Here is a 26,287-nt window from a genome sequence, read left to right as displayed (position 1 = left end):
ACTTTACAAAAGAAGACATACATGAGGCCAACAAACATATGAAAAAATGCTCATCATCACTGGTCATTAGAGAAATGCAAATCAAAACAACATTGAGATTCCATCTCACGCCAGTTAGAATGGCAATCATTAAAAAATCCGGAGACAGATGCTGGAGAGGAGGTGGAGAAACAGGAACACTTTTACACTGTTGGTGGGAGTGTAAATTAGCTCAACCATTGTGGAAGACAGTGTGGCGATTCCTCAAGGACATAGAAATAGAAATTCCATTTGACCCAGCAATCCCATTACTGGGTATATATCCAAAGGATTATAAATTGTTCTACTGTAAGGACACGTGCACACGAATGTTCATTGCAGCACTGTTTACAATAGCAAAGACCTGGAACCAACCCAAATGCCCATCGATGATAGACTAGACAGGAAAAATGAGGCACATATACACCATGGAATACTATGCAGCCATCAAAAACAATGAGTTTGTGTCCTTTGTAGGGACATGGACGAACCTGGAAACCATCATTCTCAGCAAACGGACACAAGAACAGAGAATCAAACACTGCATGTTCTCACTCATAGGTGGGTGTTGAACAATGAGAACACATGGACACAGGGAGAAGAGCATCACATACTGGGATCTGTCGGGGGGAAATAGGGGAGGGACATCGGGGGGTGGGGAGTTGGGGAGAGATAGCATGGGGAGAAATGCCAGATACAGGTGATGGGGAGGAAGGCAGAATATCACACTGCCATGTGTGTACCTATGCAACAATCTTGCATGTTCTTCACATGTACTCCAAAACCTAAAACGCAATTTAAAAAAAAGAATTTTGAAGACATTTTGTATTTAAAAAGTAGGAGAAACAGACAATCGTTGATAAAAATGGGCTGAGATAAAATATGGCAATCATATGTAAGAGAAGAAAATTCAGTCATTTAGTTCTTCTAGGAAAATGCTAATGTGATAGACCAAGATGATGAAGTGCAAATACCTGGATTTAAATGCTTTAAACTTCGTAGAGTACACTCTATTTACTAAAGAAATATATAAAGACAGAAAAAAGTTAATATATTTTCTAGCTATCAGATATTCTGTTAGCAGATCCTTGCAAATAGAAGGTGGAAACACCAAAATATAATTATGTAGTTATTGAAAATACCTAGAAAAAAACAGACTTTTAAAAATCCAAACTTGTCCATACTAAGAAGGCTCTTATCCTATTCAGCTCATTTTTCTCCCAAAATCAGCTTAGGTTGAAATACTAGTCAAAAGATGATCAAGTCCTAGAACTAAATATATGGTGTGTAATGAAGGGAGAAATGCTAAGTGGCAATGCCCTCAAGAAAAGCACATGGAGACAGAAAAATCCGAAAAGATAGGATTGTGTTGGTGACATTAGTGTAACCTATCAAGATTAATTTGAAATCTACTCTCAACTTCCATGAGGCATGCTCATCATTATCATCAACAAACTTCATGATACAAGAATCCCTCCACTTACTGGGTTCTTTGTCTTAATCTTGTCTTCAGGTCCTTCCTAGACTTGGTGAATTCTGAAATCTAATAACTAAAGAGTCTTAAAATATATGTCAGAGGTTTCAGGAACTGGTCACTAGAATTCAAAAGGAAATACTTGTGATAAAAAACAGGATAAAAAGTTCTACTGAAGACAGTGAAAAGGCAAACAATTAGAAGGGGGAAAACAGTACAGATAATTAAGGGATGAAGAAAAAACTTTTGTGAGGTGAAAAATCTGATAAAAGCCTTAAAATCTAAAGGAAAATATCTCTGTTTTTTTTTTTTGAGACAGGGTTTCACTCTTGTTACCCAGGCTGGAGTGCAATGGCGCGATCTCGGCTCACCGCAACCTCCGCCTCTTGGGTACAGGCAATCCTCCTGTCTCAACCTCCTGAGTAGCTGGGATTACAGGCATGCACCACCATGCCCAGCTAATTTTTTGTAGTTTTAGTAGAGATGGGGTTTCACTATGTTGACCAGGATGGTCTCGATCTCTTGACCTCGTGATCCACCCGCCTCAGCCTCCCAAAGTGCTGGGATATATCTCTGTTTTAATTCTAAGGCAATACAGTGGTACAAAGAAGAAAAGCAAAGAAACACAGGCAACGTGTTAGCTAAACCACAGGCTATGCAGTGTTAAAAATGGCCAGTGAGGGGAAGACTGTTACACAAGAAATGGATGGCCAATGTCCCGTGTTTGGTTTTTCTTGTTTTTTTGTTTGTTTTAAACAAAACTGTGCAGTAAAGAAAAAATGGTAAGAACTGAATAATTCAAGCTAAGAAAGAGTAGAATAAAGTTCTAAAAGTCCTGGGATTTCCCAGTTTCAAACATGAACAAGGTAGTAGTTTATCCTTTAGTGTATCTTAAAATGATTGTTTTAGACAACTAGAAATCAGTCATACATTGTCTTATTTAAGGTTGAAACCTGCTGAAAAATGCATCACTGAAATGATTCACTTTCATTTTTAAAAAGCTACATCTGAAAAATGTAGATAGACTTGATCCAAATGCCATCAAAGGAGGAAGCAAACAAATAACCAGTCAACATGATTGATGCCAATCTCTGGAAGATACTTTAAAATCAGGAAAGAACAAAAAGCAGAAAAACAATCATACAGATAGGCTTAAGATCCTCATGTTTCCTGTTTCAGGTATGGAATATATCCATACAGTCCTTTTAAAGTCACTCAATACAAAAATCAGGAAAAAAAAAAATTACTTAATGAGTGGCCTTTTCTAGAACTGAAAACTTTCACCGGTAAGTGTCAGTAGGTAACCAAGGTATTTCATTTTCCTGTAGGTAAACATTTAATGTTTTGAATACTTTCTGCCAAAAGATTATGCAGCAACCAAAAGTTCTTAGCTAATCAGTAGAATTTTTTCTGACATCTCTATTTCCCTCCTTACTTTGTGGAAATTTTTAGAAACAGAAGATAAAAGGTACACTTCATTTTTACTTTTTTTTTTTTTTAAGAAACAGAAGATAAAACCTACACCTTATTTTTACTTTCTTTTTTTACCATGAAGCATTCAAAATACACATAAAATTAGAATACTACGATAAATGAGAAAATCAGTTTCATGAAATACTATCCTTTTGCTTCATTTCTTTTAAAGAAATAAGTAGCACAGATGAAGTTAAGGCCTGCCAAATCCCATACCCTTGTCTCCCTCCTCAGATGCAACACTATTATGAATTTGTTATTTATTCTTATGCATACTACTTCATCATCAATCAAGAGCAATGCTACAGAACACATAGCATTATTCTGAATGTTTTAAAATTTATGTAAATATATTTTGTCATACTATAATTTCTTTTTGCACAACTTATTCTTTCAGATTTCACATGATCACATAGCGGTCACTTAAACTGCTGTAGAGCATTCCACCCTTTGAATTCACCATGAAATGTTTTCATTTTCCTGTTGGTAGATATTTATGTTGTTTCCAGTGTATTTTACTATTACAATGATGCTATGAACACTACTGTACATGCCTTCTGTGTACATGGGTCAGGTTTTCTTAAATACTGTACGATATTCACTTTCAATTATATTACCTATTGCTAAACTATTAGAGTTTACTAATTTACTCTACAATAATAGTGAATGAAAGTTCTCTATTTCTCTACATCTTTACTTATTCAACTTATCAATTAAAGACAAAATAGTAGAAATTCTTTTCAAATGGATACCGCTCTTATTTGTAACAGTTTTCAATGAAATCTGGCATTTGTATACAGGACAAATATATAAATGCTTACAAGCACAAAAAGAAAAGTTTAGAAAAACATATTTACTAGTAAGTATAAGCATTTCCTTATGCATATTTTTGGGCATGTGAAAGTTACAAATTATGTTTATATTAATAAAATCCTCCAATCCACAGAACTACTTGCTATAACAGTAAACACAATATATTAAAATTTTTATTTTATTAAAAACATAAGCAAATAGATCAATGGAACAGAATAGAAAGCCCAGAAATAGACCCACACAAATAAAATCAACTGATATTTTACAAAGTAGCAAAGGCAATTAAATGGAGAAAGGATAATCTTTTCAAGAAATAGTACTGGAACAACTGGACAGCCATAAGCAAAAATGCGAATCTAAACACAGGCATTACACTTTCACAAAAGTTGGTTCAAACTAAACCTGTTCATCATGACCATGAATACAGCATCCCTAATTCTGGAGAGGTGTCAGAGAAAGTACCACAGATTTTTAATTTTTCTAAGTCCCCACATAAAACAGACAGTTAAATGAAAGGGTAAAACCAAAAACCCACAGACAACTAGATGAAGATTAAAAGAAAGAGAACATTATATGTAGTGGTAGTATCAGCATGATTATCCTGAGACTGTTAAGTGTTTACTGTGGGGTAAAATAAATAAGAAATTATGGGATATTCTAATTAATCCTGTGTCCCTACTAAGATTTTTAATACAAAAAGAAGAAGATATAAATGTAATATAAAGAATAGGTTAAATTAAAAACTCTGTAGTCCTGAATTTAAGTTATAAATATTGATATGGACTCACTACAAACATATATATATATATATATAATCTCTCTTTTTACTGAAGAAACCTAGAAACAATAACCAACCCAAAACAACAGCCTAATATCACTAGCACCCTGACTTGAGCTTAAAATATCATTTTCCATTAAAAAGGAAACCACAGTATCTTAGAGAAATGATTAATACCAGATGTGGGACAGAAAATATACAAGATAAACAAGGAATATACCCAAGACTGCTAAGGCCAACAAAAAAGAACAGCCAACCTCAAGAGCCTCCTGCTGGCCTAAAATGGGACAATCTTAGCTTCCAAATGATAACAGTTATAATTTAGGACCCCATTAAATCAAATATATTAAAATTCATGAATAATGCTATTTTAAAAACAAAACCTAACAGGGCACCTTCAGAGAGTACTAAAGAATCAATTCATTACCTCAAAAACTGGCAAACAGAAAATAATCAGACATTTGTCCTGTTTACCCTATATAAGTACAACCATTGGGAAACATATGGAAGTTGAGTAGAAGTGTCCCTTTATAAAAGTATCCTGAGTAATCAATGAAAACTAAATATTATATTTATTATAATCTTATCATTTTGCAACTGTAATGAATTAATGGATCTAAGCATTGAACATCAAACAGCCGCTAACATCAAAAAAGAGAAAGAACTGAAAGACAATCTGAAATTATGTGCCTCCTGACGAAAGACATATCATCTCATATAGTCTTGCCAAAACTGACTACTAACTTGAGGAATTTTCAAATAACAGAAACATACTGAACCAAACATGAATATGCAAGCAACAAAATCCAGACTGTGGGACACTACAGTTTCAACAGACAAATTTTACAGAAAAAGAAAGGATGGATGGGGGACTTGTACATTAAAGGAGATTTAAGATATACATTAAAATATCTTAAATGGCTAATATTGAACCATGGTTTCTAGGGATGCATACTTGGTTATAAAAGCTATACGGGTATACAAGAATGTGATAAAAAGTCATAACAGTGGTTACTTTGTGGGACAGGGAAGGGGTTAAGATCATGACAGAGCACATGGAGGTACTTCTGGGTGCCTGCACAGAAAAGTGATTTCTTCACTTGGGTGGTAGTTCCAGGAGTGTTTCCTTTTTAATAGCTCATTAAACTATGCAGTTATTTTCTATGGCTTTATGTGCGCTTTATTTTATAATAAAGCAGTTTCTTTAAAAACCAGCATCCCTAAAGAATAATATCTTTGTCACTGGTTGAAAGCTAACACCGTATCTGCATTTCTTGGGAAGAGAAGTTTCTTAAGTATTTCAGCTTTTCAGTTGGATGCATTTATAATGCTTTCTGAATGCCTATATTGTAGTTGGTTACATGATTACTTTCCCATCAGTTACTGCTCCTGAAAATAGTTGGTTACATTATTACTTTCCCATCAGTTACTACTCCTGAAAATCACTGGTAACCAGTTTTTTCTCCTTATGGGAAAATTATCTTCATGATGTTATGTTTCCCTGACGACATATTTTAAGGTTTAATAGCTCTGCTTATATGTTTTTGGTTAATTTGGTAAATAAATTCAAGGAACTGTTCTGAGTAAGAGATAATGAAATTACCACCATACTCAGTAAGCATTATCAAGTCTATACATCTGAAATGTTAAAATACCTGCTTAGATACTAAAGTAAGGACAGAATAAATTGTCATCACATTACTGATATTGGTTCACATTACTGATAAACATTTGTTCAAACTAATTGTGTTTGTTGATAAATGAATTATGTGACAAAGCAAATGAATAAAATACTAGTTCTTAGAGGATAATAACTTTCCAAAAGGAAATATTAAAAGTATGTGGAGATTAATGAGGGACAAGATGGCCAACTAGACACAGCCAGGATGTAGCTCTACCACTGAGAGAGACCAAAATATTGGGTAAGCCAAGGTACTTGGAACAGATCTTCAGACAAAAAACACTGAAATTCAATAGAGAGGGATGCAGACACAAAGCTGAAGATCGTGGAAGCTAGGAACCCTGCATGGGATTGCTGAGCACCAGGACTAGATCCTGGCCCTAAACAGCTCCTAAAGAAGGGGTGAGTGAAGTGATGGTAGGGGAACCCTCTCTCGCTGCTGCCCTCTGGGATGCCAGCCACAAGAGATCCCACAACCTCCATACATGTTTGAATTGGCAGGGGGATCCGTCCAGAGAATAGGCAGAGACAAAGCTTTAGCCAGCATGGAACTCAGGGAGGTCTGCAGGGGGTGGGGGGACAGTTGTAGGTGGGGCAGCAGCAGCAAAATGTGATCACAGATTCACCATCTTCCTCCAAATAGCTCTATCCCCAGTTGACCACTGAGCCAGGAGAAAAGAGGGCCATCTTTCTCATAGGACTGGGGCATGACTGTTCTTCATACCCGCTTTGTCCAGCCTCTCCCAAGGCCCCTGCTTGGCCACTCCTCCAAGAGTGTGTACACAGCACAGCCTCCACTGCCCAGCCTAAGTGCTCTGCCGGTGGCCTTGGAGCATGCTGACTGCCCCAGCATAACCATGATCCAAACCAGGGGCAGAAAGCAAAGCTGCAGGCACAGTCCCAATGCCCCAGGGTTACAGCACATAGCTCAGGGAGCCAAGCTGAGATCTGTGGCCAGCATGTAAGCAGGGGAAGAGCTTCCACTTTCAGAATACTCAGAATAGTGAAACATGGGTACTTGTGGGCTCTTGTGGGCTGGTACGGAACTGGGCATGCCTCCCTCCACAGGGTTATCTGGGAAGGGTACAGCCTGCCTGCCAGCTACAGCCCCTATCTAAGGAAGTCTGAGGCCTAGAATACCTAACAAAGGTATTGTGGGAGGTGCCAGTAATCAGAGGGGGATTCCCCAAGGCTGGGGGATGGATCTGGTGATGGGGTTATGGCACCTCCTACACCACAGAGAGATGCTTCCAATGTGCTGAACTTCCAATGTGCTGAACTTCCAACTTCTTAGCCACGTGGCTAAGAACTTATCTGCCAGTCTTTACTCTTAAGCGCCATCTACTGGATTGCAGCCTAAATTACAACACCAAAAATAATTCGAGTATACATAGCTTGTGAAACCCAGGGCAACAACTAGCCACAAATGAAGATCCTGTGCAGACATCTGGACCTGAAAGCATCCAGAAACAAGGCCTACTGACTGTACTCAACTTGTACCACAGTTAAAAACTCAAGGGAATAAATTATAAAAACAGAAAGCCCCATTCAACAACAGCAAATCCAAAAAGACAGTACCAGCCCACTCACATGAGAAAGGATAGGTGCAAAATCTTTGGTGATTGAAAAAGTTAGAGTGTCCCCTTACTTCCAGACAAATGCACTAGCTTCCTAGCAATGGTTCTTTACAAAACTGAAGTGACAGAAATGACACAGAATTCAGAATATGGGTGGCAATGAAGCTCATCAAGATTCAGCAGAAAGTTGAAACCCAATAGAAAGAACCCAGTGAATCCATTAAAATGATTCAAGAGTAGAAAGATGAAACAGTCATTTTTAGAAACAACCAAACCCAACTTCTGAAACTGAAAAATTCACTACAAGAACTTCAAAATACAGTTGGAAGCATTAACAACATAATGGACTAGGCTGGGAAAAGAATCTCAGAGCTCAAAGACCAGTTCTTCAAATCAACTCAATAAGAAAAAACTTTTTAAAAAGAATTTTTAAAAGGAATAAACTTGTGCAAAATATGGGATTATGTAAAGAAGCCAAACCTATGACTCACTAGCATTTCTGAGAGGGAAGAAGAGAGAGTAAGCAACTTGGAAAACATATTTGAGAGTACAGTTCAAGAAAACGCTCCCAATCTTGCTAGGAGACTGACATGCAAATTCAAGAAATACAGAAAACCCATGCAAGACACTATAAAAGACAACCATTCCCAAGGCACATCCTCTTCAGACTGCCCAAAGTCAACATCAAAGAAAAAAAAGAGAGCTAGACAGAAGGGTCAGGTCACTTACAAAGGGAACCACATCAGGCTAGCAGCAGACCTCTCAGCAGAAACTTAAAAGGCAGAAGAGGTGGCCAGGCACAGTGGCTCATGCCTGTAATCCCTGCACTTTGGGAAGCCAAGGCAGACTGATCACTAGGTCAGGAGTTCAAGACCAGCCTGGCCAATATGGTGAAACCCTGTCTCTACTAAAAAACACAAAAATTAGCTGGGTGTGGTAGGGCACAACTGTAGTCCCAGCTACTCAGGAGGCTGAGGCAGGAGAATCACTTGAACCCAGGAGGTGGAGGTTGCAATGAGCTGAGATCATGCCACTGTACCCCAGCCTGGGCAACAGAGTGAGACTCCCTCTGAAGAAAAAAAAAAAAAAAAAAAAAAGCATCTTTAAAGAAACGAAATTCCAACCAAGAATATCACATCTCGCCAAACTAAGCTTCATAAGTGAAGAAGAAAAATCTTTCTCAAACAAGTAATGCTAAGGGAATTTCTTAGTACATCAGCCTTACAAGAGGTCCTTAAGGGAGTGGTAAACATGGAAACAAAAGAACAATACCAGCTACCATAAAAACACAAGTAAGCACATAGCCCACAAATACTATAAAGCAACTACACAATCATATCTACATAACAACCAGCTAGTAACACAATGACAGCATCAAAATCTCACATATCAACTTTGAATGTAAATGGTCCAGACACCCCACTTAAAAGGCACAGAGTTGCAAGTTGAATAAAAAGACAAGATCCAAGAGTCTGTTGCCTTTAAGAGACTCAACTTACATTTAACAACACCCATTCACTCAAACTAAACAGATGGAGAAAGATCTATCATGCAAACAGAAATCAAAAAAGAACAGGGGCCAGTATTCTTATATCAGATAAAACAGACTTTAACAATAGTTGAGAAGGACAAAGAAGAGTATTACATAATAACAAAAGGGTTCAATTTAACAAGAAGATCTAACTATCCTAAATATATATGTACCCAACATTAGAGCACCTACATTCATAAAACAAGTTCTCCTTGATCTACATAAAAGACTTAGCCACACAATAATAGAGGGAGAATTTAACAACCCACTGACAGTAATTGACAGAGCATCAAGGTAATGAAATTCTGGACTAATTGGACCTGATAGTCATATAAGAGAACACTCCACCCAACAACCACAGAATATACCTTCTTCTCATCTGCACAAAGGACACACTCTAAAACTGACAACTTCCTCAGCCATAAAGCAGGTCTCAATAAATTTAAAAAAAAAAATCAAAATTATATCAACTATATTCTTGGATCATATAGCAATAAAAATATAAACCAATAGCAAAAGTTCTCTCAAAACCACAAAATTACATGGAAATTAAATAACTTACTCCTGAATAACTTCTGAGTAAACAATGAAATTAAGGCAGAAATTTTAAAATTCTTGAAATTAATGAAAACAGAGACACAACATACAAAATCTCTGGGTGAAAAGAGTGTTAAGAGGAAAGTTTATAGCAGTAAATGCCTACATCGAGAAGTTAGAAAGCTCTGAAATTAACAATCTAACATTGCACTTAGAGGAACTAGGAAAAAAACAACAAATGAACCCCAAAGGTAGCTGTAGAAAAGGAAAAGCTAATATCAGAGAACTGATAAAATTGAAACACAAAAATCCATACAAAAGATCAATGAAACCAAAAGTGGTTTTCTGACAGAATAAACAAGATTAATAGAGTGCTAGCTAGATTAACAAAGCAATAAAGAAAGAAGATCCAAATAAGCACAGCCAGAAACAGCAAAGATGACATTACAACTGATCCCACAGGAATGCAAAAGATCCTGAGAGACTATTATGAACACCTCTATGCATACAACATAGAAAATCTATAGAAAATAAGACATATTCTTGGAAACACAAAACGCTCCAAGACTGAACCAGGAAGAAAGGGAAAACCTGAACAGACCAATAATGAGTTCCAAAATTGAATCAGTAATAAAAATCCTACCAACCAAAAAAAGCCCTGGACCAGATGGATTCACAGCCGAATTCCACCAGACGTAAAAAGAAGAACTGGTACCAATCCTACTGAAACTATTCCAAAAAAAATCGAGGAGGAGGGACTCCTCTCTAACTCATTCTACGAAGCCAGCATCATCCTGATACCAAAATCTGGCAGACACAACAAAAAAAGAAAACGTCAGGCCAACATCCCTGATGAACATAGAGGCAAAAATCCTCAACAAAACACAAGCCCACCAAATCCAGCAGCACACCAAAAAGTTAATTCACCACAATCAAGTAGATTTTATCCCTGGGATGCAAGGTTGGTTCAACATACACAAATCGATAAATGTGATTTATCACATAAACAGTACTAAAGACAAAAAACACATGATTATCTCAATAGATGCAGAAAAGGTTTTCAATAAAATCCAACTTCCTTTCACAACCCCTAACAAACAAGGTATCGAAGGAACATACTTCAACATAATAAAAGACATCTATTTCAAATCCACAGGCCACATCATACTGAATGAGCAAAAGCTGGGAGCATTCTTCTTGAAAACTGGAACAAGACAAGAATGCCCACTCTCACCATTCCTATTCAGTATAGTACTGGAAGTCCTAGCCAGGGTAATCAAGCAAGATTCTTCTACACCAATAATGTCCAAGCTGAGAGGCAGATCAAGAATGCAATCTCGTTCACAACAGCCACAAAAAGAATAAAATGCCTAGGAAGACAGCTAACTAGAGACGGGAAAGATCTCTACAATAAGAACTATAAAACACTGTTGAAAGAAATCAGAGACAACACAAATAAATAGACAAATATTCCATGCTCAGAGATTGAAAGAATCCTTATTGTTAAAATGGCCATAATGCCCAAAGCAACCTAGATATGGAATAGCATAGAGAACCCAGAAAAAAAGTCACACACCTACAACCATCCTGATCTTCAACAAACCTGACAAAAATAAGTAATGGGGAAATACTCTCTATTCAACAAACAGTGTTAGGATAGCTGGCTATTCATATGCAAAAGAATGAAACTGGAACCCCACCTATCCACCATAAACAAAAATTACCTGAAGACGAATTAAAAACTTAAACCTAAGACCTCAAACTACAAATATCTTAGAAGGAAACCTAGGAAATACCCTTCTCAATAACAGTCTTGGCAACTAATTTATGTTAAAGACCTCAAACTCAAATGCAACAAAAACACAAATTGATAAGTGGGGCCTAATTAAACTAAAGACCTTCTACACAGCAAGAGAAACTATAAAGGATGTAAACAGACAACCTACAGAATGAGAGAAAGTACTTGTGAACTTTGCATCCAACAAAGGTCTATATATAGGATTTATAAGGAACGTAAACAAATCAAGAAGCAAAAAACAAATAACCTCTATAGAAAGCAGGCAAAGGACATGAACTTCTCAAAAGAAGACATACACAAGTAGCCAACAAACATATGAAAGAATGCTCATAATCATTAATTATCAGAGAAATGCAAATCAAAACCAAAATGAGATACCATCACACACCAGTCAGAATGGCTTTTGTTAAAAATTCAAAAAATAACAGAAATTGGTGAGGCTACAGAGAAAAGGGGATACTTACACACTGTTGATGGATATGTAAATTAGTCTATTCACTGTGGAGTGCAGTTTGGAAATTGATTCTCAAAGAACTAAGAGTTGAACTGCCATTTGACCTAGCCATCCCATTACGGGGTATACACCAAAAAGAAAATAAACCATTCTACCAAAAGGACATGTGCACCTATAAGTTCACTACAGGGCTATTCGCAATAGCAAAAACATAGAATCCACCCAGGTGCCCATCAAATGGTGTATTGGATAAAGAAAATGTGATACACACACACACACACACACACACACAGACACACACACACACGAAATACTATGCAGCCATAAAAAAGAACAAAAGTATGTCCTTTGCAGCAACAGAGATACAGCTGGAGGCCATTATGTAAGTGAATTAATGCAGGAACAGAAAAGTTAATACTGTTGTATTAACAGTTCTCACTTATAAGTGGGAGCTATACACTGGGTATACATGCACATAAAGAGGGGAACAATAGGCAGTGGGGACTAATAGTAGAGCGAGGACAGAGAGAGGAGGACAAGAACTGAAAAACTACCTATTGGGTACTACGCTCACTAGCTGGGTGATGGTTTTAATTGCACCCCAAACCACAGCATCATGCAATATACCTTAAAACAAGCCTGCACAGGTACCTCCCAATTCTAAAATAAGTTGAAAAATAAAAGAAAAAGAGTATGTGGAAATTCAAACGAAAACAACTACCATGTTATAAGTGATAAATATACACCATTAAAATATATTAATATGTTAAAATGAATTTACTGATAACAATTTTTTTTCTGTGCCATCTATTGTACATTTTTCAAAAACTTTTTTTCTTAGACTGCATGATTCTCTCTATTCTGTTTTTCTAATTAAGATATGGACTGTTGTTTACAGCTCTGTGGTGTGAAATTAGACTAGCAGTTTTCTAATATCCATAAAATAATTTAAAAATGTTTCTCCTCTGAAAGTCACATAATTCAGTCACAGAGAGCTTATTTCTATGTTTCCTTTGTTTTGTTGTTTTTAGCTGCTTCGTAAGCCAATTTTCTACTTAGAATCTACTGTTAAAACTCTCATTTGGTTCAGTATGTGGGCCTTATCCTTTCCATGGTCTGTTACATAAAAAAAGATGGCTTTAAAAAAAATTTTTTTAAGTTTGCTGTATAGCAGTGGTTCTCAACTTGGATACACACAAGAATCACCTAGGGAACCCATAAAAAATACTGATACTCCCTCCCTTCCAGAGATTCAGATGCAACTGGTCTGGGTGGGCCCCTTTTAAAAGCTCTGTAAGTGATTTTAATACATTGTCAAGGCTACAAACTACGTTCTAAGATCCTTCCATTGCCCAAATAAAAGCTTATTATCTTTTCTGATTGAACCTAGATGATAAATGTTTTTTAAATATTCTATAGTTCAATAGATCCAATGAAGAAATTTCTTCTCTGTGAGGCTGCTATATTTTTAGTTTGAATTTTAGGGTTTAAGAGTATATTGTATCTTTATCCTGATGATTAGTCCAAGAAGCTCCTTGGCCGCTAATGGAAAAAAAAAAGTTTAAAGGAATATATTCCTGAATACTACCTTTAATAGACTGGTGCTTTTGGTTCATAATATTCTAAAAATTTCTATACTTCATATTTAAAGATTATGTCTCCACACACACACAAGGAAAACAATTAGTGTCCTAGACATTTCTTCTAAAAGATTACACTTTTTGCATAATAAATTTCACATAAAGTTCTAAAAAAGAAATCTTTACAAATTTTTCCAGCTACAATAATTAAAAGGGCTAATTCCTAAAAAGCTCTTGACAAAAAAAATGAATTATTTATCTTAATAAGATCAAAAGAGAGGAAATTATACAATCAGTGGTGAATAAAGAATCATGTACAAATTTGGATACAACTTTATGAAAAAATATTCGAATGCAAAAAAGGAATAGTTTTCTAGAAACACAAATTACAGAAATAAAAGAAAAAAAAAACCCTTTAAAAGTAAAATCAGTAATGAAAAATCTACCATCCCTGAAAGACATCACACCCAGGAAATTTTAAAGCTAGGTTTTACCAAACTTTCAAGTATCAATTCCTTTTGGTACTGTTTAAGAGAGGAGGAAAGGAAAAAGCTAGCCAAATCATACTACAGAGCTAGTATAACTTTGACATCAACCCTACAAAGGATAATTTAAAAAGTAAAATTGTGGGCCATGCTCATATTTGAACACATTGGGAAGCCTCTTCAATCTTCCCTACTTAACATCTCTTTAAGTAGAATCAATCACCATTTCCGTTGGCTCCCACTACAGCTTACACATACTCTACCCACAGCACCATTAACACTTTAATGCACTTACACATTTTCATATTTGTCTCTTATTGGCAGACACTAAGATCCTTGCTGGCAAGGACAGTTTCTTAGTCATATCCCTTGGTACGAAATACACTGTTTACCCCCATGGTCATGCTCAATAGTTGCTAAATAACAGCTATTACAAGTAGAAATAGCATTAATGTGCACAGGCAGAGGTAGGAAATAATGAGTCCGCAAGTAAATTCATTTAACTAAGACATGGCTTATGTAAGGAAACAACATTGGAAAGGTAAGCCAAGGCCAATCAGGGTGGGTTTTTTAGTGCTGAGGCTGAGTTTGGTTTTAGCATCTACGGAAGACTTTTGGGCAGGCAATGTTTAAATCAGATCTGTGCTTCAGGATCCATAGAAGCACTTTTTAGAGCTGTTAAAGACCTAGAGGTGACCTATCAGGATTAACTCTATCGTTTTAAAAATAAGAATACTAAAGCCAGAGAGGGAAGGTTATCAACTCAAAGCCACAGAACACAGAATCAGCTAGAAGCAGGCAGAAGCTTAGAGGTAGTAAACTTGATTAAAGTCATATAGTTAGTATATGGGGCGATCAACAGGCAACTCCAAGTTTGTTCAATTATCTAGATGACACTAGGCAATGAGGTATGTAGACTATGTATACCCTTTTAGGACAGTCCTAATTTCAATATAAAGACTCATTTCAAAGAAAGGTAATTTGTAAAATATATAATTAAAAACTAATTATTTTTACTTTTATTATAAGACACACATTTAATTGAATTCTAATTAGTTTAATTACATTAAGTCATTTTAACAAAGTCTTTTACTCAATGAACTTCTGAACCCAAGATCAATAAAATGGTGATCATGAACAGGAAATGAGTAGAAAAAGGGCGCTTCTTTAGCCTCACAAAAATCCACACCTACATCACTACAAGTGATTTTAGTCACTGCAACAGAATTAGAAGAGTTCCAGAAAAAGAAAACTAAAAAATCTAGAGGTAATTAAGAGGATTTTTGCAGAAGACATACATACATATATATTACACATCAAACTTTAGGATGCCCCAGTCTTAAAAGATAACCTGAAAGTTTATAAAACCAGGAGAGGTAGGTATGGATAGAAAATACTTAAACTTATTCATCTTATATTGAATATTAATTCTGAGAAATAGAGGAAAATATAGCACCATACTACTTTACCTGCATAAAAAGAGGGAGAGAGGGAGCTTTTTCTACAGTTATAATGAAAAAATAGAGAATTTTGTACCCAAAGTACTAGTACAAACAGAAAATACACATAGGTTCACATATATGAATGAATGATCAAACCATTATCATGAATTGATAGAGGATATAGTCCTCACCTCATAGACTAATTTATAGTTCTCTTACATATCCTTGACCCAGCTACGGTCTGGCATGAAGGGCCTTACACGATATAAACATTTGACTAATGTTTGTTAATTGACTTAAGTTTGAAGAGGGTAATTGGTAACAAAAGCTTTCATAGGCATGATATCATGAGTAAACAGTAATGATGGAACTAATAATGATAATAACATGCGTCATAATAGTGAACAATGATTCAGGGTTTAATATATATTGCTCTAAATGCATGTATTAACTCATTCATCATCATTAACTTTAATTTTTCAAATAATAAAACAATAGCACATACAAGTTAGTAACTTGGTCAAGGAGAGGAAGCTACATAGTGGCAGAGCTAGCATTTGAACCTGGAAGCCTCACTCTAAATTACTACACTATTCTGACCAGCCCTGGAATTGTCTGGGTATCTTCTGGATGTGATGCTTTTTAGGATCTTGTTTCATATGTAATTTTCTTTTTTAAAATATTTGAAAAAATAAATTATAGGTAAAAAATAATTCACATTTCTTTCAAAATAGAAAAATCTAATAATCCTATTTACACTTTATTAAAATGTACATATTTGTTTTAGATTTACCTCTAGTCTTCCTTGAGCATAACCCAGGAGGAGTAGATTGGCTCTATCCTTCTCAGAAGAAATGGGGGCCCAAGGCCAAGCATCATCATTGACCAGTGGCCACCAGCAAACAACTCTATCATGAACACAGTTGATAGCTAGACGACGCTCTGTTGTCTTGTTTATTGGGCCAGGTATTTCATAATAGAAAATCTAATAATAAAAAAAAAAGCATACATGAAACATTTCTTTTGAAAGACGCAAAATCCTCAAAGTATTACAAAAATGAAAGCATCTGGAAATGTAGATACAGTCAAGTAAATATGCATGTTAAACATGTGCTTAAGAAGCTGTCAGAATTTACCAAATTCTTTTGACACATATATAAAAAAGACATATGTTCAAAATTCTCCCCATTTTTAGCAAAGGAAAGAAAAGAAGAAACGTGAGTTAGGAAGGAAGTGAATGTAGCAATTCCAATTAATGCCAAAATGTACAGTCATGGTTACTTGACAGCATCGACCTACACATAGGATTTAAGACCAGCTGTATAAAATGACAAGTTCAGTACTGCTGACCAAGAATGTCTCACTACTATTTAAGACATAACATGTTAACAATGACTGACAACAATAAAAAGAAAAACAACTTGAGGCAAACATCTCTTTAAAGAATATATGGGACATATACACATATATTCTGCATAAAAGGGATAAGTCACAGTATCATGCATAAAAGTTTATGCAGCTTCTGAGAATTATGCTTCTCTTTCTTAGGAAGGATTTGTAGAATTTATTATTCAAACTATGTTATTTTGGAACATGGTTATTTGAAAACATAAGCACGGCACCATCTGTGTGACACATGCCAAGGAAATATAGATTGCACCGTATTTCTGCTTAAGGAATTAATGGAAGGTTGATAGCTTGGAAGAAAAAAAAAACTATCTTGCCATTGCTGGTCAGCAATAATCGAACCACTTTCTGGGGATTAAGCGCATGGCTAAGCCTACTGGACCAGACACTAGCAAAGGGCAGGGGGTCTTCTTATCAGAGAAATGCTTCTGGAGCCAGTCTTACTACATGACAGATTGCTTTCATATTCCTGTCTGCAAGGCAACAAAGGATGGCAGTAATGCGATAATGCCAGAGTGCAATGGGTGTTAAGAACCCGTTGCATTTATGTATTGTATTTAGTAAATAATCAGGCTCATCCAAATTGTGATCTCACCACTCAACCAAGGCCATTAAAATCAAGGTTAATGCTTTAATAATCCTCTGCTATTTTTTTTCAATATGGTCAAAAGGAACCCTTTTCTATTTGCATGGCCATAATATTATTGACCTCTTCATCCTCTGAATGCACATCAAAAGAAACTAAAATCAAAGTAATTACTAGTGTTGTTCTCTCATGGTAAACATTTAACTCCTTGCACTGTCCCTTCACTGTTAAATAAATTGAATTGGATTTTTCAAATGTAGATAGGAAAACTTGTTAAAGGTCAATAGTTTAAGGATGTTTACCCTGCAATTTTCTTTGCCAAAATTATGTCAATCTGAAAGAATTAAATTATGCTACAGCTGTAAAGAAAAGCAAAATTACAATACTCTATACCACTTCCTCGTTTTAAAATCCAAATGGGCAATGACAGACAACACAGATGTACTTTAGTATCATTGTTGTAAGTCTTCTTATTTGAGAGAAATATCACAATGAAATTGTTAAGTACATAAAAATACACATACATTATTTTGATGTCTTATGTGCCACATAAATATGTTACCTATGAATTTCTAGATGATTTTGAGTTACAATGAGTGACTGACATTTTCAGTTGTCACATAATGCAAATAACTTAACGTCAGGAAATTTCATGTTTCCTATGAGTTTAATATTATCAGTATTCTGTCATGATGACCAAGAGGGATAGTAAAATAAATGAATTTCTTAAAATATCCTTCCAATGGACAAATAGCAGATTTGACTAAGTATTAAAAATATATATTTTAAATATTAAACCAGAAAATAAAACTCATAAGCTTTCTAAGGGGAAACAGATTACTTTTCTAATGTACAGAAATGACATGATGTCCATGTTCTATTTTCTCAAATCCAAAGGCATATTCAAATAAGCAAATAAGTAATTCCTTTACTTAAGGCTTAAGGATCCAAATGCTAGATCTGTTTTCCGTATCTCATCATGAAAAGAAGTTTCACAAAGCTGGTAAACAAAAACAGATCGTAGTTTATTACCACAATGAAAAACTCATTGAATATATTTTATTCCAAGTTAAATTTATTTTTTATAAGAATAAATGTTTCTACTAAATAAAACTAAACCTTCCCACACTACTGCCACCTCATGGATAAGTAATAATTCCAAAGGGTAAAAGGTTAAGTTAAATATTACTTTGCCAAAGACACACACACGTTTCAAGCTACAGAGCTAGCTTCTCAAACTCTTTGCCCTTGCTACAGATGCTCTAGGTATGGCATAAGTGTGCATCTTTTTTAAGGAAGCTGTATATCAGCTGTGTTCCCAGTGAACAGTGAACTGTCTCAAATCCACATCACAGAGGTTGGATCAATCTTGCAAATACAAGTCATTGCTGAAAAGAGGCCTTGAACTGAAACAGCCTGGAAAATGTATTAGATACTCATCCTAGCAGAGAATATGCCTTCCCAGCAGTTAAAATGTAATGTGGCAAAACTTAAACACATCACTTAAAATAAAAATTCTGCCTTAACAGATGTAAAGCCCCTGATACAGTAAGGAAACAAATTACCTGGAGTTAGTGAAGAGAGAGATACTAACACATGAAGGAGATTTCTTTTTGCATTTTCTCCAGTTATACTTGGAGGGGGAGGGTTCTTCCCCCTTCTTGTTTATTACACTTTTCTATTAACGTTTGAAAGTGCCTTCTTCTTTCTTTCCTTTCTTATGAAGTGGAAACCAGAGCAGCTATCCTACCCTCGAAAGATGGTATGGGGTCTTCGGGTAAAATGAGAATGGTATATATACTACCACTAGCAAGAAAACCATTTTCAAAAGTGTAACTTGCCTCTCCTATCTGTCTTTGACATCTATTAATACTATTTAAATTGTTCCAAACATGCCTTTGTTAGACACACCCCCATAGCAAGGGTAAAAAAGAAAACTTAGGATGGCCACTGTTAGCAATTAATTAAGCTGAATCCTGTAACATTTCCAGTTTTTCTGAAATCCAGCAATGTTCAAGAATAATGAGCAGAACACCAACTTATATTGATACTCATATATACCTTAATAATTAATAAAAGGACTATATAAATCAAAATCTTTACCTTATAATCCAAGGCTGAGAGTTTTTCCAGTCTTTTGTTTACATCAGAAGAATCCATCTTCTTGGTAAACTGAATAAAACAGAGCTTGTTTCGTGACAGAAATGATAAGATGATAAAACTGTCTGTGAGAAGAGCTAAAAAACATAATTAGATAATATCAAGTTAGAATAAAATAATGAGTAGTTTAACACGGAAATATTACAAAAAGCTATTTTCAAACATACATACTACATATTAATTGAAATCACTAAAGTCTCCTGAATAGCATTATAGCATTTTATAAAAATATTAAAGATATTAGGAATAAACAACAATTATCAATCTAATCATGTATGATTCTTTTTTTCTGTGACTATTTCAATATACACTGATGTTTGGAGACAACCACTGAATGAGATGTATTTAGAATCAGGGCTATAAAGGTATTTTAAAAAACGATTTCACACCTGAATGTAGCGATGAAAACATTCTATTTTATTTGTGCTAAGATTTTAATCCTAATTACTTATCCATGAGGTGGCAGTGGTGTGGGAAGATTTAGTTTTATTTAGTAGAAACATTTATTCTTATAAAAAATAAATTTAACATGGAATAAAACATAGTATAGGATAGAAATAATATGAAGATAAAGTGGATTTATTAGGGGATACTGATCAGTGTTCTCCACCAGTCTCTTTATTTAAAAACATTTTATCAATGAATCTTCTTTTAGGGGTATACAAGCTGGAGGAAATAAAGCATATTATATCCAGTATGTACATATTTATGTACCCAATATTTAATCATACTCAATATTTAATCATGAAAATTAACAACAATATTTCTACAGCTTTGTCATTAAAGCACACAGGTAGGTAGGTAACTAATATTCATGGATTATATAAAGAGCCATTAATGTTATACAAAGTTATTGATAAAATCATATTACAGGAATCTGAGGAATGTTTTACACTGTTCCTAGCATAAAGAAACTATTAAATGTTTTATACATTTTCCTTTACTTTCACACCCCAACCATGCAAATAGCGACCAACAGCAGATCTACACAATTACTAGAGAATCTGGAGAACTGCCAAGAAATCACACTGTTACCATATTCCCATGAGAATGTATTATTTGGGGTATAAATAAAAGAAATACGTGAAAAAGGATAATTCAGAGACACGAATTGTATTGGAAGTCTCCTTTTAATTCTCATTGAGGAGTATCAATTTAACAAAATCATCACAGCCAGTATTCTATTTGTAGTATCAACCACGGGGTCAATTATTAGACATATGAAAATGAAACCTCTTCCAAAGGGAAGCTTCCTCAGCACCTTACTCCTGTAAGGAAGGGGAAATGGCATGCTTACAATCCTACCCCCAGCTTATTACTATCACTAATGTTGCTAATTATAGCCATCCTGCAGAGTTCTTTTCTTCAAGATGATGTGATTGTGTCTGATTTGTTCAGAGATAGCTAGTAAGACCACACAGCAGACAGAAGATTTCTTTATTCTAACCTCTGTCCTTTCCACTAGGACACACTTCCTTTGATTACTAAATTTAAGATACTGACCATTTCAATCTTTCATAATAATACAATGTTTCTCAACCTTTTTACCTTGAGTAAAAGAATATAATCTTTAAAAATTCAGGAGTCAGCACAGTATGGTGAAAAGAAAATGTACTTTGCAGCCAGAACCTGTATTCAAATCTCAGCAAAATCACTTTCTAGCTATATGACTCTGGACACGTTCCTTAGTAGCTCAGCTTCCATTTCCTTATACAATTGTTTTATTGTATTAAATGAAATAGGTACATTAGGAACCGAACATAGAGCCTTTTGGCTCAATAAATGTCAGTATCCTTCCTATTCAATAACTGGCTTAACATCTTTTTCTTATGTGCTTTGTACCAATTATACAAATCAGTGACTGATTATGATGTCACTTAATAGGATCTGATTATCCAGTATATTTGGCATTGATATTTGCTATTTAGAAAATACGCCCAAAGTCTCTCAAAAGTTAGTATTCCTAAGACTTTAGTAACAAAGAATCTTCCTATGAGAGCCAAAACACCAATTGTTTACTGGTTACTGGGTTGATATATTTGTGTTAGTTATTCAAAATTCCTTTGGAAATGAAATATATATTTGAAGTACCAATTATAAAGAACGAATTTTGAAATAATGAAAACAAAACCCTATTTTGAAAAAATGTTCACTTCTTCTAAAGAAAAAGTGAAAACTCAGAATGTAAGCTTAACACTTGACAAGAAGAAAAAAACATTGATATTAAATATTAGTCAAAACTTGTATTGGTCCCAGGGGGGTTTAAGTATGCTATTACAAGCAATTACTTGTTGTGTTTGCAATTCCCCAGTGGTAATAATTAGTCTACCTGTTGACACACTATTTCTCCTGCCCCACTGTTAATGTAGGCAATTGATTTGCACATGGGGGTAATTACCATCACTGATGGTGTCCGAGATGAGTTTCCCCACCAGGCTTCTGTCAATCACCACTTTCTCCAGCTGTGGCCCAGAAAGGCTTAGGGACACCAGCACACCTGAACAAAAGAGGAGCTAAAACCAGGTAAGGAGGGAAGAGAGGGAAGAAGACATGCTGTGATTGGGAATCTTTAAAAAACCTCTCTCCAAATGTACAACTTATACAGATATTTTACACATGCATCTATACTATAACAGGATAGAGAATTTTCTTCACTGAAAAACAATTACTGACATTATGAGTAAAAAGAGACAGGTGGTTAAAGGATGCAATGCAATAAGTGCATTGATTAAAGCTACATGCAGAAACCTAATTTAGTCTGTGTTTATCAGAAGTCTAATCTCCTAAATACTTAGAAAGCACCTATGCAGAAATAACTGCTTTGTTTTGGATTCAGAAAATGTACTGTATTCTATTGAGATATTCTGAAAGATTACTACTATATCATAAACTAAAACATTTCTTGAGGTTTGAATAGTCATTGCTGCACATTAAATATATAAGAGATGCCACTATTACAATATAAATAGCTAATGTCATGCATTTATTTGGAAGTTAAACACTACTTCTAAAAATAAAGATCTTATCAGTCTAAAATATTAAAATACATGTAAATCAAGGCAGTTAAGTAAAATGTTAAATTTTTAAATCATAAACAAATAATACATATCAGAAACAATTTCACAAGGAGAGATAGAAGAATACAGTAAAGCATCTAGGCTTTATCAATATCAGTGTTCACAAAATCACTCCACAAAAGATGACTGGATATCACCATTATAATTTTATACTGCTCCTTTCCATTTGTGGCAGCATAATTCATTCATCTCCAAATGTTTAAAACTTCTGAAAGGACTATGCATATGCGTATGCTTGTTATCTATGAGATTATGAAATATCAACATTGGAAGAAATTGTTTCACCTTCAAGGCAACAGACTCAAAGCTGATGAATCATGGAATAACATATGGTATAAGAAGAAAAAAACCAATTGTCAGTAAACTAATCATCAACATGCTAGCCAAATTCAAAGACAACTTTTGATTTTAAACAAAACAGGAGAATCCCCCACCCACCTAGGCATCATGTCCCAGCTAGAGAGGATGATTCTGTGTTGAGACATATTTGGACATGTGTTAAAGATAAGCAGCATGAGGGACCAGGGTAATATAAAGACAGACCACCATTCCTTACTGCCTAACAGATTCCAGGCACATTATTCAGGAAAGAAACTGAAGAGTTGCTTTGCATTTACTGTTAGAACTCTTGTCTTAGTCACCAGAATGTTTACCTTTACTTGACTTAACAGATCATTCTATTTTATATTAATGCCTCTAAAGGGGCAGAGAGTGCGAGGTACTTAATCATCTTTATGTGTTTGGAGACTAGCAGGAGTCTCCAAATTTAAAATATTTCACGAATTAATCTCCACTGAATTACATCCAGCCCTACCACACACCTTAATGGCAAATAGTGATATTTCCTTTTTGAAGAATACCCCCATAGCAACACAGCATGTGGTCTTCACTCCCCAAATTCTCCCTTATCAGGCAATTTTAGGGACATCTTTCCTATGTACTTCTCCCCTTCCTCCTTTATTCAAAACATCTCTAAAATCTATCGTTTTCTATTTATTTTTCTCTACTAAAGCTTTACACCTATACTCTTAAGCACTTCTTCTCCTAACTACCCACTGACTATCAGCTCCTTATGGATATTTGCTTGGCCACATTTATCTTTGTAGTTCCAAGAATACAGTAGGTGCTCAACAAATGTTTGGAGAAAGAATCATAACTAACTCGATGGTACATCAGATAATTCAGAGTTATAAAAAAACTCAGTCTAATTTTCCATTTCCACATGACGTGGATGTTCCTTCTGCAGCATCCCTTCAAGCATCTAGCCCATGCTTGAATAGTGCCAGTGATCAGGAGCTCACTGTTTCACAGAAAAGCTATTCTACCATGGGTCAGTTGTAATCAATTTAAAGATTCTTCCTTAATTTTTTAATTCACCAAAAACTGAATGTTGATTATATACCAAGCACTAAATTAAAGGGTTCAAAAAGAAATCAAATATAATTCTTAAAGTAGGTTAAATACAGGTTAATAAAAAGAGGTCGAGATCAAAGCAAATAACTGTAATAAAGTGCTGTTACCAGTTTACTATACCTATTATAGAAGTACATACTGGGTAGACTCAGAGAACTGAGAAGGAGGTGGTGACTCTTGAGACTGGGGCTAAGGATGCAACTGACTCCCTACAACTTCCACAGTACCTCAATTCTTCAATAACACCCACCTCAAATATTCAAAGAAAATAACACAGTGGTTAAGGGCACATATTCTGAAATCAGAATAAAATCGGTATTGGCCATACCTGTTACTAGCTGTGTAACACTTAGAGTGTAATTAAACCTCTCTGTACCTTCATTTCCTCATCTGAAAATAAACATGATAGTATCTACTTCATAGGATGAGGACTAAATAACTTTTTACAAAAAACATTTAGAATAATGCCCTAATTGATTCAACCATTACTTGTATGATACTGTCCATAGTATCCAAATCACTGCTCCTGCCTCCATGCATAGATCAGTTATCTAACCAATGTATGCATGCTTTTGGTTCCATGATACTCATCCCTTTGAATCCTATATCTAATAATGAATATCCTCACTACATTGTTAACCAACTCTGAACACATTTGTCTTTTTAAAAACCTTGTAACCCAGAATGGGCTCAATGTTAGACATGGAACACTCAGGTGAGATATAACTAGTAAAAAATGTAATCTTTTGTTGCCTTTCCCATTTGCTGTGATTTCCCAAGGATACTGTCTCCAAAATATTTGCAAGTTCCTTCAGAACTCTAGAGTTTAATGTTTCCAAGTCTCTCATTTCTTTTACCTTGTTTTCTGTTCTCACCACTGCTGTCATGAAATAACCCATATATCTAAACAAAAACTGCTTTTCCTATGTATGAGCATTTGTTATAAAATTCTTTTTAAACCCCACTTTTATGGGATGAAGAAGGACAGTGTGGCCTGTGAGAGTAGGTAAACAAGGTAATAGCTACCGGAAAAGACTCAGAGGGGTGAGGGTTATGGAGCCAAAAGCATGCATACACTGGTTAGATAACTAATCTATGCATGGAGGCAGGAGCATTGATTTGGAGACTATGGATCCTGCCAAGTGAGGTTACGCATTCCTCCAGAATCTTTTTCAAAGAATAGGTACATCCACTTTTTCATAAATTCACTCATTCGTCATGTATATATATTTAGAATATCATATAAGCCAGGCACTGTTCCAGGTGCTGAGAAAGCAGAGAACAAAACAGACAATACCCTTGCCCTCCCTGCCCTCATGGAGCCTGCATTCAAGTGTGGACGCAGATAATAAAACAAATAGTTTTAATATAATGTGCAACAGCAATAAGAACTATAGAGCAAATTTAGGAGGGTGCTACTTTAAGCAAGATGGCTAATAAAGAAATAAGCCTCTCTGAGGAAATAACATTTGAATATAGGCCCAAATGAAGTAAAGGAACAAGCCACATAAATATCTGAAGAAAAGGAGCTCAAGGTAGAGAGAAGAGCAAATGTAAAAACTCTGAGGTGGGAATGTGCCTAGGCTGATTGAAGAAAATTAGGCCAGTGTGGCGGGAGGGGAGTGATCGAAAGGGATATTCATAGAGTTTGAAATCAGAGAAGCAGTCAAGGGCCAGGTTAGGTTAGCTCTTGTTGAAGAGAAGTCATTGAGTTTTAAGCAGCACAGAACTATAATATAATTTATTTTTAAGTGGGGGGTCGGCCAGATGTGGTGGCTCACGCCTGTAATCCCAGCACTTTGGGGGACCGAGGCAAGCGGATCACCTGAGCTCAAGAATTCAAAACCAGCCTTGACCAACATGGTGAAACCTCGTCTCTACTAAAAACACAAAAATTAGCTGGGCATCATGGCATCCACCTATAATCCCAGCTACTAGGGAGACTGAGGCAGGAGAATCACTTGAACCCAGGAGGTGGAGGTTACAGTGAGCCAAGATCACGC

General features: G+C 35.4%; 1 protein-coding gene across 10 annotated transcripts in view; it reads right to left on the bottom strand.

Annotated features, from left to right (window-relative positions):
* The window catches only part of WDPCP (WD repeat containing planar cell polarity effector), a 509,410-nt gene that overhangs the window by 315,791 nt on the left and 167,332 nt on the right, over positions 1-26,287 (bottom strand). For 7 of the 10 annotated variants that reach the window (XR_004273015.1, XM_032291974.1, XM_032291976.1 and 4 more), the window contains 3 exons: positions 22,193-22,307; positions 19,738-19,871; positions 16,435-16,626 (listed from right to left, as the gene is read on the bottom strand). Coding sequence is in view for 9 of the 10 variants with exons in the window: in XM_032291974.1 (XP_032147865.1) it covers positions 16,435-16,626; positions 19,738-19,871; positions 22,193-22,307 (441 nt within the window). In the remaining variant the exon portion in view is untranslated. The remainder of the gene's footprint in view (positions 1-16,434; positions 16,627-19,737; positions 19,872-22,192; positions 22,308-26,287) is intronic. The other 3 variants (XM_032291978.1, XM_032291981.1, XM_032291982.1) reach the window with 1 other exon arrangement.

The sequence above is a fragment of the Sapajus apella genome, unplaced genomic scaffold (genome assembly GCF_009761245.1).
Source record: "Sapajus apella isolate SASKATOON/1434 unplaced genomic scaffold, GSC_monkey_1.0 scaffold26, whole genome shotgun sequence".
In the NCBI taxonomy this organism is placed as follows: Eukaryota; Metazoa; Chordata; class Mammalia; order Primates; family Cebidae; genus Sapajus; species Sapajus apella.
Note: the sequence above shows the minus strand (reverse complement) of the source record. Positions and strands in the feature narration are given on the sequence as shown.